The sequence below is a fragment of the Cervus elaphus genome, chromosome 22 (assembly GCF_910594005.1).
Source record: "Cervus elaphus chromosome 22, mCerEla1.1, whole genome shotgun sequence".
NCBI lineage: Eukaryota > Metazoa > Chordata > Mammalia > Artiodactyla > Cervidae > Cervus > Cervus elaphus.
In genome coordinates, this window is record NC_057836.1 from 51,597,072 (window position 1) to 51,611,836 (window position 14,765).

Genomic DNA, 14,765 nt, shown 5'->3' on the forward strand with positions numbered 1-14,765 from the left:
TCCTTAAAAGTCTCGGCCAGGTAGTGAGACAAGTCACTTCCACTGCCATTCTTTTGGCAAGAGGTCAGCTGCCCTGGGCTCCCATGGCCACACCGGGAGTCGGGTAGGAATGGAAAGCTACCCCCAGCGTCTTTAAGGGGGAGCATAAACTTTGACAGTACCGGCCGCCATCTCTGCTGCACTCTCGGGAGATCTCACAGACAAGAAGGAGCCAGCCATGCGGAGATCAGAACATTCCAGACAGAAGGGACAGCTAAGGTCGCTGAGCGGGAAACAAAGTGGAGTGAATCAGAAAGGGAAAGAAGGCAGTGTGTCCAGACTCGGGCTGGGGGGGGATGAGGGGCATGCGCCCAGCGAAGCAGGATGAGATAGAGGATGGGCCCGCTTTGAGTTTTGTAGAGCAGGATCTTGGGTTAGATTCTGTTGTGTGCAGTGGGGGGCCAGTGGAGGGTTTTGAGCAGGGGATTGGCATGATTTGATTGGTGTTTGTCAAAGCCCAGAATCGTCTCCTGTGTAGGAACAGGTGCGGGGAAGCAGCTCAGTGGCACTGACGCTTGTCAGAGCCCATCCCAGTGGTCCAGGTGGGAGAGGCGATCGCTCGGGGTAGGGGAGCAGTGGTCCAGGTGGGAGAGGCGATCGCTCGGGGGAGGGGAGCAGCCAGGGAAGGGGTGGGAGCACACAGGGGAGCTGGACGTGGGAATTGCAGGATAGGGAGAGATTGCGGATTCTCCTAGCTTGCGGCTCAGGGAGACTAGGTGGACGGTCAGGGCGGCTCACTGAAATGGGGCAGCATTGATGGGGCAGCAGGTCTCGAGGGTGACCAAGAGTCCTGCTTTGGCCAGGAGACATTGGAGATGCAAGGCTTACATGGCCAGAGAGAACAATCCTATGGGGTCCACCTCTGTTCTAGGAGCAGCTGTGGAGCCTGACGGCTTCTATTAGCTGGGAGACCTAGGCAAGTTATTTTAACTCTCTCTGGCTCAGTTTTCCCATTTGTAAAATATGGATAGGAAGAAAAAAGATGTCTTACAGGTAGTTGAGAGGATGAAACAGACACTTAACACAGTGCTTGGCATAGGGTGCTGGGCTCTGCCTAGTCACTCAGGCCTGTCTGACTCTGAAGCCCCATGGGCTGCAGCCCGCCAGGCTCCTCTGTCCATGGGGATTCTCTGGGCAAGAATGCTGGAGTGGTTCGCCATACCCTCCTCCAGGGGCGCTTCCCATTGCAGGGATGGAACCCAGGTCTCTCGCACTGCAGGCGGATTCTTTACCATCCGAGTCACCAGGGATGCTCAAGAATACTGGAGGGTGGGTAGCCTATCCCTTCTCCAGGGGATCTTCCCAACCCAGGAATTGAACCAGGGTCTCCTGCTCTGCAGGCAGATTCTTTACTGGCTGAGCTACCAGGGAACCCGAAGCACCAGCAGATATTAGATATTATCATTATCATCATTAGGTGCCTCTGTGTATTTGCATGTTTGTATGTGTCTGACCCTTCCTGCTTTGGAGACTTCATACCTTCTCACCCGGGGCTTGTACCCACATGAGCCTCTGGGTACTGAGTGAGCGTCGGGGCCCTGGGTGAGTTTTGATGGGTGTAGATCTTCTCTGGATGAAGGGACAAATATGTGAGCTTCCTTCTGCGTGTGCGTGTGTAGGGGTGTCTGTGAGTAAATAAAGCGAACACGTGGGCGTGAGTTTTTAGTGGCTGCATTTCTCAGAGTGTGCTAAGTGGGTAAAGTCAAAATCAGCAGCAGCAGGTGTGTCTGATTCTAAGAGAAAGCGGCTAGTACCACTCAGGCTCATCCCAAAGGTGTTCATTCTGGCAAGGCTGATGATAGATGCTCAACTGTACACATGCAGTTGTGATTTTATTCCCCAAATAAATGGCTATTTTCTTGAGTGTTTTTTTAGGTATGGAAAGCACCTAATAAAAACAGCTGCTGTCTTTCAAACAAACAAATCTTTAAGCTGACAAGCAGAATAAATTCATTAACAGCCTGTGAACACTTGACAGTCAGGCACCACCTCTCTTGTTAACAGGAAGGCAGTGGTTCTGGACTTGGCCCGCCCGGATTTTCAGTTCTGGCTCCGCTATTTACTAGCTGTGTGATCTTAGGCAGTTCACTTAAACAATCTGTGCCTCAGTTTCTCATCTCTAAAATGGGGATGGGAATAATAGTACCTACAGAAAGCTGTGTCAGGGTTAACAGATGATACATGTAAAGAACTTAAATGGGTCCTTGGCACAGTTTGCTGTTATTGCTTTTGTTATTATTCCTCACTGAGCTAGAGAAAGAAGCAGGGAGTGGAGGACAGCTGAGGGAAACAAGAAAGTCCTATTCACTATCTAGACTAAGGGGAGCAAGGATGGAAAGCAAGAGAGTTGGGAGCTGTTCTCCAGTGTCTCCACAGTAAAGAATCCACCTGCAGTGCAGGAGATGTGGGTTCAATCCCTGGGTCAGGAAGACACCCTGGAGAAGGAAATGGCAACCCACTCTAGTATTCTTGCCTGGAAAATCCCACGGACAGGGGAGCCTGGCAGGCTACAGTCCGTGGGGCCGCAAAGAGTCAAACACGACTGAGCACGCATGCTTGCTACACGGAAGCCCGGGGGAAGCCAGGATGAGCAGGGCTGGCTGGCTGCAGCATCATTTAGCATCACCGCCTTGGCTTGGAAGCTGGCTTTCACCTGGGGGAGGTGGACGTGGGCAGATGAGGAGCCACTTCTGAGAGCACAGCCAGGCCTGAGAGGTCACATGCTGATTCAGGCAGAGAGCATTTTCTTGTACCCAACTCAGCTGTCCACAGCTGCAGCGCCTGTGTGGGCTGTGAGCCCTGCTCTCCCTCCCCATCATGGGGATGCTAAAACTCCCCTGAGTGAAGCTGACATTTCTGCTCCGCCGTCCCCACCCCTGCTGGCCAGGATATAGCGATCTAGCAGAGAACTGCCCACCCGTGGCCAAGTCTCCGACCCAAGTGCCCTTGCCTGCTAGGCAGCTGCAGCTGATGTCCCCCTCATGACAGGCTTCATAGAAGGTCAGAGAAGAGCCTCCGCCTTTCCTCTTTTCATGTTTCCTCACCATATTACTCTGGACCCTGACAGCAGCCCTGACTAATAAGGAGTTCCTTTTATCAAAGGCTTGCTGGGTGCCAGATGCTGTGCGGAGGGCTTCATCAACATCTCATTGTTTTTCCCCAAGACGTCTTTCTTGATGTTAGCACAGTTATGCTTCTGTGTAATACAGTTACCCTCCCTGCTTGGACAAAATAGGGTAAATCTTTTAAAAATTAATTAATTTTTGGCTGTGCTGAGTCTTCGTTGCTGCCCCAGGGATTTCTCTAGTTGGTTGTGACGTGTGGGCCTCTCATTGCGGTGGCTTCTTTTGTTGCGGAGCACAGGTTGTAGGCACGTGGGCTTGAGTAGTTGCAGTGCGTGGGCTCAGGATTGTGGCTCAAAGGCTCTGGAGCACAGCCTCGGTAGTTGGGGCGCATGGGCGTGGTTGCTCCAAGGCATGTGGCATCTTCCCGGATCAGGGATCGAACCTGTGTCCCCTGCATTGGCAGGTGGGTTTTTAAATAAATTAAATCTTCATATACCCAAGAAACTTAATCCAGTCCAGTTTCTTTGCGTAACTTGACTTCTACATCCTAACAGGTCTTAATTTCTTTGAAAAATATTGGTTTTGAAAATTAAAAGCAAGGCAGAAATTGTATGTCACAGAGCGCCCTTAGAGTGTGAGGTAGGTGATTACCGTTTTGGGTTGCTGCTCGTGTGTCGGTTAATCACATCCTGCAAGTTGGTCCTCTCAAATTACTTCCTTTAGTCTTGGCTGATTCATAACTTAGTTCTCCGTAGTAATTTCTAGAATCCAAGGTCTGGAGTCCATTGCTAAGGGCAGAGTAATTTAGGATCAGTTGTGTTAGGTTTCAAATTAGCCAGGACCAAAGAAACTAGGTGGTGGGTGGGAGATACTGTGTGTGTGTGTGTCTGTGTGTCTGTGTGTGTGTGTGTGTCTGTGTGTGTCTGTGTGTGTGTCTGTGTGTGTGCACACAGCTGGACCCCCAGAGTGGTGTCTGTGTCCCCTAAACAGGAACTGATGTTAAGGGGGTGCAGAAGCTTCGCAGATCACATAGCCTAACTTCTCTTTCTTCCCATCCAGTTCTTTGTAACATGATCAATTTTTGCATTTTGGAAAATGAGAGTAGCGCTTTGGATCATACATAATATTTTTTATATAAAATCTTGAAAATATATAGGAGACATGTGGTGGTAAATATCATTACCCCTTTAGGGTTGAATATTTTAAGACTGCTAATCACACATATGGCCTTCTGAGGTGGCTCAGTGGTAAAGAGCCCACCTGCCAATTTAAGAGACACAGGAGACTCAAGTTCGATCCCTGGGTCGAGAAGATCCCCTGGAGAAGGGAATGGCAACCCACTCCAGCATTCTTGCCTGGGAAGTCCCGTGGACAGAGGACCTTGGCGGGTTACAGTCCATGGGGTCGCAAGGAGTCAGACCTGACTGAGTGCCTGGGCAGGCACACACCGTCCCACATACCTGTGTGTGTCACACAGCTGTGAGTAGCACTCACTGTTCCCAACCCATTAACATATTTTAGCAGCAATGGAAACATTTTCACCTAATTTGAGCACATTTCTATGCTGTAGGTACCCAGCTTGAAACTGATGTTCTCAATGAAGATGCAAATATCTTGACCTTTTCACTTCTTGTAGAAGTGTTCATTGCTTCCATCAATGTAAAGCCATGTATACTTGTACTGGACGGAATTGAAGAATTGGCTGGCATTTATGGAGTTTCAGGAGAGAAGGTAATCTCTTTTCAAAATAATATCTATTTTATTCTTATTTAATAAAAAGAAAGCCCCTTAATTTATTTTTTTGAACTTTTTATTTTGTTTTGGGGTGTGTATCGCTTCTCGGCCTTTTGGCTAAGATCAAGTGTTGTATTGGGTGTAGCTGATTAACAATGTTGTGATAATTCCAGGTGAGCAGAGAGGGGACTGAGCCATACACATATACGGAGCCATTCTCCTCTCACCCCCGCTCCTCCAGGCTGCCACATCACACTGAGTGGGGTTCTGTGTGCTACACAGTAGGTCCTTGTTGGAGAACGGCTTCACTTAGAATGTACATAATGCCATTCCCTTATTGCATATCTATGGTTATGGCCAATGCTGCTTCTAGTTACTTCTGAATATTTTGTGAAACAAATACTGCATGACACAATGAGACAGGCACTATTCTCGAAACTTTAGAGACACTTGCATTGAATTCTCACAACAATCCTTGATAGACTGGGATCGTCACCCCCATTTATGTAAATGGGATTGGACTTGGAGATACTAGACAGCTTGCTGAAGGTCCTAAGGTGATGGTGGGCTTGGAATTCAAGCGTGGGAAGTCTGGTTCTAGAAACCGGCCGCTACTGCTGCACAGTTCTGCCCCGCTATTTTATGCTTCAATCAGACATTTATTGGGCCCCTATTATATTCTTTAGGTTGTATATTTTGATTTCCCTTATCTATTCTTAGTTTTTCATATATCAAATTCTATCAGTCATTTGCTATCTTTAGTTTTTCTTCTGTTTGAAGTGATATTGGATCAATGGCACTTCCAATGCTTTTTAGTATTAGTCATTCCTCTGTGAAGCATTTTCTCTAAAACTTATACATGCATAATTATAAATTATGTAATTCATGTGTATTTCTCATAGAACATATAACAAAGAAGCAGAAAATAGAACATTAAATATCCTCACAGCCTCACCATTGTTAAACCTTCTTTTCTATGGATGGCTGTATACACATACATATGCTTATATAAATGAAGTTATATACCATATTATTTTGTAATCTGCTTTTTAATTCAGTACATGGAGACCACCATACATCCAACAAATGATTATTGACCACTTACCATGGGAAAAGCACTGTAAACAGACAGACATAGTCCTTGCTAAGAAATAGAGCTTTCATTCTAGCAGGGAATGGCAGATATTAGTAACATCATCACACAAATAAATACAAAATTACAGCTGTGCTAAGCTGGCAGGGATCAGTATGTAGCATTGTGAAGGCCTCTAATGAAAGCATTTGACCTTTGGAAAAGGCTTCCTGGAAGAGGGGCACAGGCAGAACTCTTCAGGAGCAGGGACTGTCAGGCGATTCTCTGAAGCATCAGTGCAGTGGTGAGGAGCCTGCCCCGCGGCCAGACCCTTAGTTTGAATCCCAGCTCTGCTGCTTACCCTCATAATGAATCTGATAAAGCATTTAGGCCCTCTGTGCTTCAGTTTCCTCCTCGGCCTTTCTGGAGGAATGGGATTTGATATATGGAAAAATCAGTATAGATAAGGCAGATCAGAATATACAACAAAATTATTTTGGGGGTTTTCATGGGAGAAGCAAGGCAGGGCAGAGGACACAGTCTCGGATTGCCAGTTTGAGTAATTCTAGTGGACTTTGGGGCATAGGGGCTTTCCCTCACTGTCTGGCACCTGACCCTTGGATGGTTTAGGGCAGAGGAAGTACTGGCTTGGTGAGGGAAAGTTGAATAAGAAGGTGGGTCGGGGTGTGGTCATGGGTTGGCTTGTCTGCACACAGAAGGTATGTTTCATGCAAGCTGTCCACCACTCCCAGGAATTGGCTGGCCTTGGGAGGAGCAATTTTAAGTCCTCCCGGAGAGATGTGGAAACAATGTAAGATGCAGAAAATTTTAAAAATGTAAGTAACCAGTGCAGTTGGTCCACACTCAACACAGTGCTTGGCTCAGAGTAAGCAGTCAAGATATGAGAGTTGCTATTATTAGGCAAAGAGGGATGGGAAAGGCTGTTTGTTAAAGGAATCCAGAAAGATTTTATTAGGTGTTTCTTTTATTCCAAAATGAAACCATTTAACTTATGATCCTGTTGCTATCCAAAGCGACAGTTCTTCAGCACAAGATAGTATCTTCTTTTTCAGCTGAATGGTTCAGTTTGCACTCTGGCCATCACTGTAGGTCATTCTTCAGGAGTCTATGATTTTGCTAAAGTACTTACTTATAGGAACCTCTTCTCAGAGTCTGCATTTGTACTATCAAATCCCTAATGGATAGGTGAATCAGTCAATATGGTTCTATGGAGTGTGAATTGGTGTTGTCGTAGCACCATATTGCTTGCTATCCAAGTTACTGTTAATAACTGTAACCCCAATCCTTACCCTATACTTTCTTACTATATTCCACTGAATCTATTTATTAAAAATTTTTAAAAATTGAAATATAGTTGATTTACAATGTTGTGTTAGTTTCAGGTGTACAACAAAGTGATTCCGTTATACATATATATATGTATATTCTTTTTTGCATTCTCTTCCATTTTAGGTTACAGGATATTGAGTATAGTTCCCTGTGCTATACAGTAGGTCCTTGTTGGTTATCCATATTATACGTAGTAGTGTGTGTATTTTAATCCCAAACTCCTAATTTACCCCTCCCTCCTTCCTCCTTGGTAACTGTAAGTTATTTTCTATATCTTGTCTGTTTCTGTTTTATAAATCAGTTTATTTGCATCTTTTTTTAGATTCCAGTTATTAGTGACATCCTGTGCTGTTTCTTTTTCTCTCTGATTTACTTCACTTGGTATGACAGTCTCTAGGTCCATCCATGTTGCTGCAAATGACTTTTTTCACCCTTTCTATGACTGACTAATATTCCGTAGTATATATGGACCACATCTTCTTTTTTTTTTTTTTTATTTCAACTACAGAGGGCAGGTCTTTCTTCCCAATCCCGATCCCCCCTCCCACCTCCCTCTCCACCCGATTCCTCTGGGTCTTCCCAGTGCACCAGGCCGGAGCACTTGTCTCATGCATCCCACCTGGGCTGGTGATCTGTTTCACCATAGATAGTATACATGCTGTTCTTTTGAAATATCCCACCCTGGACCACATCTTCTTTATCCTTGTGTTTGTTGATGGACACTTAGGTTGCTTCCGTGTCTTGGCTCTTGTAAATAGTGCTGCTGTGAGCACTGGGGGGGCAGTGTATATCTTTTTGAATTCTGTTTTTCTCTGGATGTATGCTCAGTAGTGGGGCGGGGGCAGGATCATGCGGTAGCTCTATTTTTCGATTTTTAAGGAACCTCCATACTATTCTCCATAGTGGAGAACAGCGTAGGAGGGTTCCTTTTTCTCCACCACCTACTCTAAGTTAAAAAAAAAACACACACCAGCAAAGTAGTTTTAAAATTGTGAAGTTTTCAACCGTCTTTGACTCTTTTCACCAGGTGAAAGACATCTCCTGGCTGCCAGGCTCGCTGTCTCCTCACTGCAAGTTTATCATGAGCACCGTCTCCTCCAGCCTGTCCTATAAGTCGCTGTGTGCCCGCCCTGACGTGAGGACGGTGGAGCTCGTCAGCACAGTGGACAAAGAAGCCCAGCTACACATCTTTAGAGAGTATCTCTCTTTTTCCGATAGAGACCCCTTCCGACAGAGCAGATACGGCTTGAGGAAGAAAACAAACCTGAGTCCTTTAAAACTCACAATCCTGGCAAATGAATACCAAGAGTGCAGAATCTACCGAAACGAGCTTCAGTGCCTGAAGGAGTACTTGGGGGTGGCCTCGATTCAGGAGCTCTGGGGGTTGATTCTGAAACGCTGGGTTGAAGACTATAGTTGGACTTTGAAACAAAAAAAGGCAAATTCTGACACTGTGGCTTCAGGAGAAGGTAGGCGTTAAGCAGTATTAACCACCTGGTCTGAGTCTACAGGGAGAAAGATCCCCCTCCCCCCCACCTCCACCCCACATCTGCCTTCATCTCCAGGGAGGAGGGTTGAGGGAGAGGATTGTCAGAGAAAGTACAGTTTGCCCAGTTAAATTTGAATTTCAGATAAACAGCAAATAATCTTTTAGTATATCCCAGATATTACATGGGAAATTTACTAAAAATTATTTAAACTACAGATAATAAGTAACAAATAATCTTGTATATAAGTATATCCCAAATATTGCTTGGAATATACTTAGGCCAAAAATTGATTTATTGTTTACCTGAATTCAGATATAGCTAGAGGCTCTATATTTTTATTTGCTAAATCTGGCAGCCCCACCCAGGGAGCTCTGTGTGTTGATCATAAGGAGAAATACATTAAGCATAGATTTTAGTCACATTTCTCAGAGGTCTAAAATGAGCCCTTATTATTTCTGTGATTCAATTTAATCTCTCTTTTGAGCCTACAGTCCCACTGATGGCAGAAACTAGGTTAATTCTGGTTAAGCTCATCCATTTAGTGTATTTTCAGTCAATTCAGGATTTTTTTCAGCCACGTGAGGGTTTGTGTCCTTGCCGTGACCCCGCTGGGGTGAGCTCAGATCTGAAGGCCTTGGCGCTGATTGTCCTGGGTTATCACCTGTCCCCACCGTCTTCCACTGAGATGGTCGTGGCTCCAGATGGTCCATGGACACTGGCGTGCCCTGTTTTTGGCATCCTCGGGGATGCCTGTGTTCCCGTCTGTTCTGGGCTGGTTCCATCTGTGCCACCATCTGCTGCCGCGTGCCCTCGTCCTCACGTGCATCCTCGGCTCACTCCTTCCCTCTGCTTGAGCCTCCAGCCTTGTAGGTACTCTGCGTGCCCGACAGAGAACGTGGCCGCGCGCTGCGCCACTCGGAGGCCCGGGGCCCGCCGGTCTCCCCAGCGTCCCCACAGCCGTTTCTGCTCTGCACTCCTTCCCGCAGCACTGGGAAAGCTGTAGCATTGCTGCCTTCCAGGCTTGTGGAAGCTCAGGTCCTCCCTCCCGTCCCGTCTCAGATGCATCCAGAGGCCGGCCTCTCTGCTCCACGCTGACTTGCTTCACGGGGAGGGCCCTGGCCCCTGCTCAGAAACCCACTTGAGCCACTTTCTTGCTTCCTTCTCTCTCTTTTTTAAATTAATTGTTACTGGAGTACAGTTGCCTTACAGTGTGGTGGTAGTTTCTGCGTCCAGCAAAGTGAACCAGCCGTGCACACGTTCTCTCCCTGTTGGGCCTTCTTCCTGTTCAGGTCCCCACAGGTCCTTGCCAAAGGCAGGTTCTCATCAGTCATCTGTACATACACAGCACCAGTAGTGTATTCATGCCAGCCCCAGCCTCCCAGTTCCTCCCACCTACCTCCCTTTCCCTCTTGGTATCCACACATTTGTTCTCGATGACTGTGTCTCTGTTTTGCAAATTTTGCTGAACTCAGAAAGGTGTTAAAAAAGAGGCCGAGAGATCATCTAGAAAAATGGAATAGGTGATCTGTGTCTTTTTTTTTTTACACCTTTCTGAATTCAGCAAGATCAATTTTCTTACTGGGTGGGGAAAAAATGTCCTCTTTACGTCTTCCTGTAATGGTCTGAGGCTCTTTGTGGTTAAAAAAAAAATTATTCCAAGAGTTGGCCAAGAATCTGTGGTTCAATATTCAACAATCAGGCTTTTGAAAACCCAAGTTTATTCTCACAAGCCATGGGCTCTACTGTGAGCCTCAAAAGTCTCTTGAAACTTGAGTTTTTCTCTCTTCATTTCTCCTGTGACCACTGTCTTTTAAGTGAATTAGAATGGGGCAGGGATGGGGAGGTGGAGCTCTGAGAGAGAAGCAGAAGGTACTGGGAATGAAAGGCACATTGTTTGTTGCCCCAGCATATTATCCCGTCTCCTCCCCCTTTTTTTTTGCTCTAGAGCTTGCATTTCTGCAGAGAAAGTTAACTTCAAGTTTAGTGTGCCCTCCTTGACCTGCACGGAAGTGAAAACAAGGTCTCTGTGCCCCAGGAAGAATCATCCAGACAAAACTGCCCACAGCTGTGCCCTTGGCTAGATGCATGTCTCCAGGTTGTGCAGGAAAGCCTGGGTCCTCCCCACCCCACACCCCGTAGGGGCTGCTCCTTTTATAGGCAGTTTTCCTCCTCCCAGTGCTGTCCGCTGACCCCCACTCAGGCCTGCCGAGTTCAACCACGGGTCTGGGAGAGCTTGGTTGAACTGGGGCAAACCTGAGAGGAAACTTGTGCACATCGGTCTGAACAACTGCCTCTGCTGAAAGGATGCAGGCATCTGGGGCCTCATTCCCCAGTCCTTGCATAAGAAATCCACTTCGAGTGGTAGACCTTGCTCTCATTTCTCTCCGTGGTCTTAAAGATCTCTTTAGAGTTGGTTGATCCAGTGGGAGATCCTACTACAGTAGAAACATCTAGAGGGTCAGGTGAGTAATAGGTGGCTGGCTTGTATGGTGTGTATGAATGTGCAGTAGGCAGCAGCCAGACAGAAAAGCCTCTTATACCTGTACATGCACATCTGATGTTGGAAATCTTTAAATAAAGACTGCTCAGGGGAAATGCTAAGTGTCAGAACTGGCAAGCTTGTCAGTTGGTAACCATAGCTGACACGGATGGATTTGTTGTGACAATGTAGGTAATAATTTAATGGTCAAGAACATGGATTCTGTAGCCACAGCATCTGCATTCAAACCCCAGTTCTGCACTGATTTCTGTGTGACAGGGGGTAAGAGACAACCTCTCTGTGCTGCATTTTTCTTATTTGTAAGATGGGGCGGTTATAGTATCTGCCTAGAGGATGATGGAAAGAAACGGGTTGGTTGATCACACACACGTGTAGAATGATGCCTGGCATGTGTGAGCCCTCCTCTGTCACCATCATCCGTGTGTTGTCTACACAGGGTTGGACGGCTGGGTGTCTGACGCCCTGTGTTTGTTGAGCATCTCGCATTGTGGGCTGGCCGAGGATGAGATACACCAGCTTTTGGACATGCTGGGCTACAAGGGGCATTACAAAGTGACCACGTTGCACTGGGCTGCCTTCCGCAACGCCACCAGACACTGGGTCCAGGAGAAGCCCAACGGCCTCCTGTACTTCCGGCACCAGTCCCTGCGAAGCGCCGTGGAAAAAAAGCTTCTGGGTAAGGCTCGAATCTGTGCAGACACCTGCTGGCTAAGGGGAGGTGAGAGTCGCATCCAAGGGAAAGTTATAGCTGGGATTTCTTGAGTAGAAATGAGTCTATAAACATGCATTAAAATGGTTGTATAAATTAAGATCTGTATGTGGCTTAACAGATACACGATTTCAATGGTTTAATATACCAGGGTTTATTCTCTCATTTGAAAGACTTCCGGAGGTCAGCAGCCCAAGCCTATGCTGTTGGCTCTTCAGCGTCGTCTGGAGCCCAGCTCCCTCACTGTCCCTGATCTGTTACACTGTTTACACTCTCAAGGTTACCCCGTGTTCATGACTGCTGGAAATGGTATGGCTGCTGGAGCTCCAGCCATCGTATTCCAAGCAATAGGAAGCACAGGGGCTGGGGTGGGAGAAGAGCTTGCATTTCCTTTTAAGGAGTTTTCCTAGAAGTTTTCCACCAGCATTTTCACTTCAGTCTCTTTGACCCAGGACTTTGTCATTTGGCGAAGAGTCGGACATAACAGCGACTAAGCACAGCACACAGTTACGAGGGGATTTGGGGACAGAGGTTTCAACTGGGTGTATTGCTCCCCTAAACCGAAGCAGGAACCTGTCACTAAGAAGGTGAGGGAAATGGATTTGGGGTAGGAATTAGCAGTCTCTGCCTTAGTTCTGAAATCAAATTCTTATCGCCTCCTGAAAAGAACTGCAGATCTGAATCGGAGAAACAGCAGTCACAGAACCTTACCTGGAGTCAGAGCACCCTCTGAGCATCACTCACACAGGGGACCTCACATTTCAGGACTTTAAAACCCTTTAAGTGACAGCCTCTGGCAAGCCTCTAAGCTTAAATTTTCTTTTCAGTTTACTGTGTTCTCTTTTACTTTTTTTTCCCAAAAAAACCACATGAATCCTTTTTATTTTTCCCCTCCCACATTGACATCATTCCCACCATCTCTTAAGTTACATAATGCAGAGAAGAGCAGGGTGAGGAATGAGGATGTTCTTGGATGCAGTGTCAGCTCTTCTGTTCACTCCATTTTATGATGGTTTACAAGGCTCTCAATCTCTCCATTTGACCAAGAGCATTAACAGTCCTGTGGGTCTAGGGACTGAAGGGTCACGGTGTTACTGGTAAAACTGTGGGTTCATGCTGTACCCCTTCTCTGTAACATGAGCCCCAAAATAAAGCACTGCTGGCACTATTCACTGTGGTTAAAACTGCAAGTTTTCTTGCTGCAGAATCAGGCTGCGAATACTAGTTTTTGCTAGAAGCACCAGAAATTGTAGTTTCAATAATTGACTTCATGCAGCCTTGGCATAAGAAGCAAGCCCATTCCTAAAGGATGAAAAATATCCCAAAGCCTGGGGCTGCAGCATTTGTCTGCTGTGGTATTTTGGTGAAGGGCTATGTTTTAACGTCTTTTGTCCAGATGTCATGTCAGTCATTTTGAGGCAAACTGGTCTCTTAGGCACAGACATCTGCAGGCTGCTTTCGTTTGAAATTAATACTCTGCCTCTTACTGGGTGGTGCTTGTGGCTAATTCTGCCCACGAGTTGTGAGTGCTGACGGGCCACGTTCAAGATGGCGACTGCTCCATCCATGCTGGGGTGAGGAGATCCACCTGGATTTGGGGTTCCAGCCAACATGTGATGGACATGATTAACCTTTGCTCTTTTAAGCCACTGAGACTTGGGGGGTTGTTCATCCACACCGTGAAGTCTAGCCTCAGCCGTGTCTGACTCTTTGTGAACGCATGAACTATAGCCCACCAGGCTCCACTGTCCATGGGATTTTCCAGGCAAGAATACTGGAACGGGTTGCCATTTCCTTCTCCAGAGGATCTTCCGGACCCAGCAGTTGAACCTGTGTCTCTCGGGTCTCCTGAATTGGCAGGCGGATTCTTTACCACTGTGCCACCTGGGAGGCCCATAAGAGATAACAGCATCGTGTAAATGTCAGCCGGTTAGTCTGTCTATGAGAACTACATTGAACTTCGTAACACACATGATCCCGTGGTCAAGCCATTCCTCACATCCCACGTGTGATTGGAGGAGCGCTGGAATTAAGTCAGAAGGTTTGAATCCTCCTACATGTAGAAGTGTCAGTGAAAAATTAATCAGTCCATCTAAGAAAGAATTGAAAAATTTTATTCAAGTCAAATTTGAGGATTAAAACCCGGAAAGAGCATCCCAGAAAACTCTTGAGAACTGTTCCACCTGTTAGTTTGGTGTGGTCACTCAGTCATACCTGACTCTCTGAACCCATGGACTGCAGCACACCAGGCTTCCCAGTCCATCACCAGGCACAGTTATATAAGTTTTGAAACAGAGTGCTATACATCAAATGATGTATTTTTTTTTATTAGAGTATAATTTCTTTACAATGTGAAGCTCTGATACTTTGGCCACTTGATGGGAGGAAGTGACTCATTGGAAAAGATCCTGATGCTAGAAAAGGTTGAAGGCAAGAGAAGGGGATGTCAGAGGACGAGATGGTTGGATGGCATCACTGACTTAATGGGCATGAGTTTGAGCAAGCTCAAGGAGATGGTGAAGGAGAGGGAAGCCTGGCATGCTGCAGTCTGTGGGGTCGTAAAGAGTCGGACACGACTAAACTGCTGTACAGCAAAATGAATCAGCCGTACATACACATACCTCCCCTCCCTCTTGAACTTCCCTCCCGCCCACCCCTATCCCCCTCCAGGTCATCACAGAGCAGTGAGCTCAGCTCCCTGTGCTGTATAGCGGCTTCCCCCTAGCTATCTATTTTACACATGGTGATGTCTATATGGGCTTCCCAGGGTGGGCTTCCCAAGCAGCTCAGTGAAAGAATCCACCTG

At 46.7% G+C, this 14,765-nt stretch overlaps 1 protein-coding gene across 5 annotated transcripts in view; it reads left to right on the forward strand.

The window, feature by feature from the left end:
* The window catches only part of LOC122680384 (putative tetratricopeptide repeat protein 41), an 85,432-nt gene that overhangs the window by 18,121 nt on the left and 52,546 nt on the right, over positions 1-14,765 (forward strand). For 4 of the 5 annotated variants that reach the window (XR_006336689.1, XR_006336690.1, XM_043881699.1 and 1 more), the window contains exons 6-8: positions 4,675-4,835; positions 8,288-8,729; positions 11,687-11,926. Coding sequence is in view for 3 of the 5 variants with exons in the window: in XM_043881699.1 (XP_043737634.1) it covers positions 4,675-4,835; positions 8,288-8,729; positions 11,687-11,926 (843 nt within the window). In the remaining 2 variants the exon portion in view is untranslated. Of the gene's footprint in view, positions 1-4,674; positions 4,836-4,890; positions 6,747-8,287; positions 8,730-11,686; positions 11,927-14,765 lie in introns of those variants that run through there. The other variant, XM_043881701.1, reaches the window with a different exon arrangement.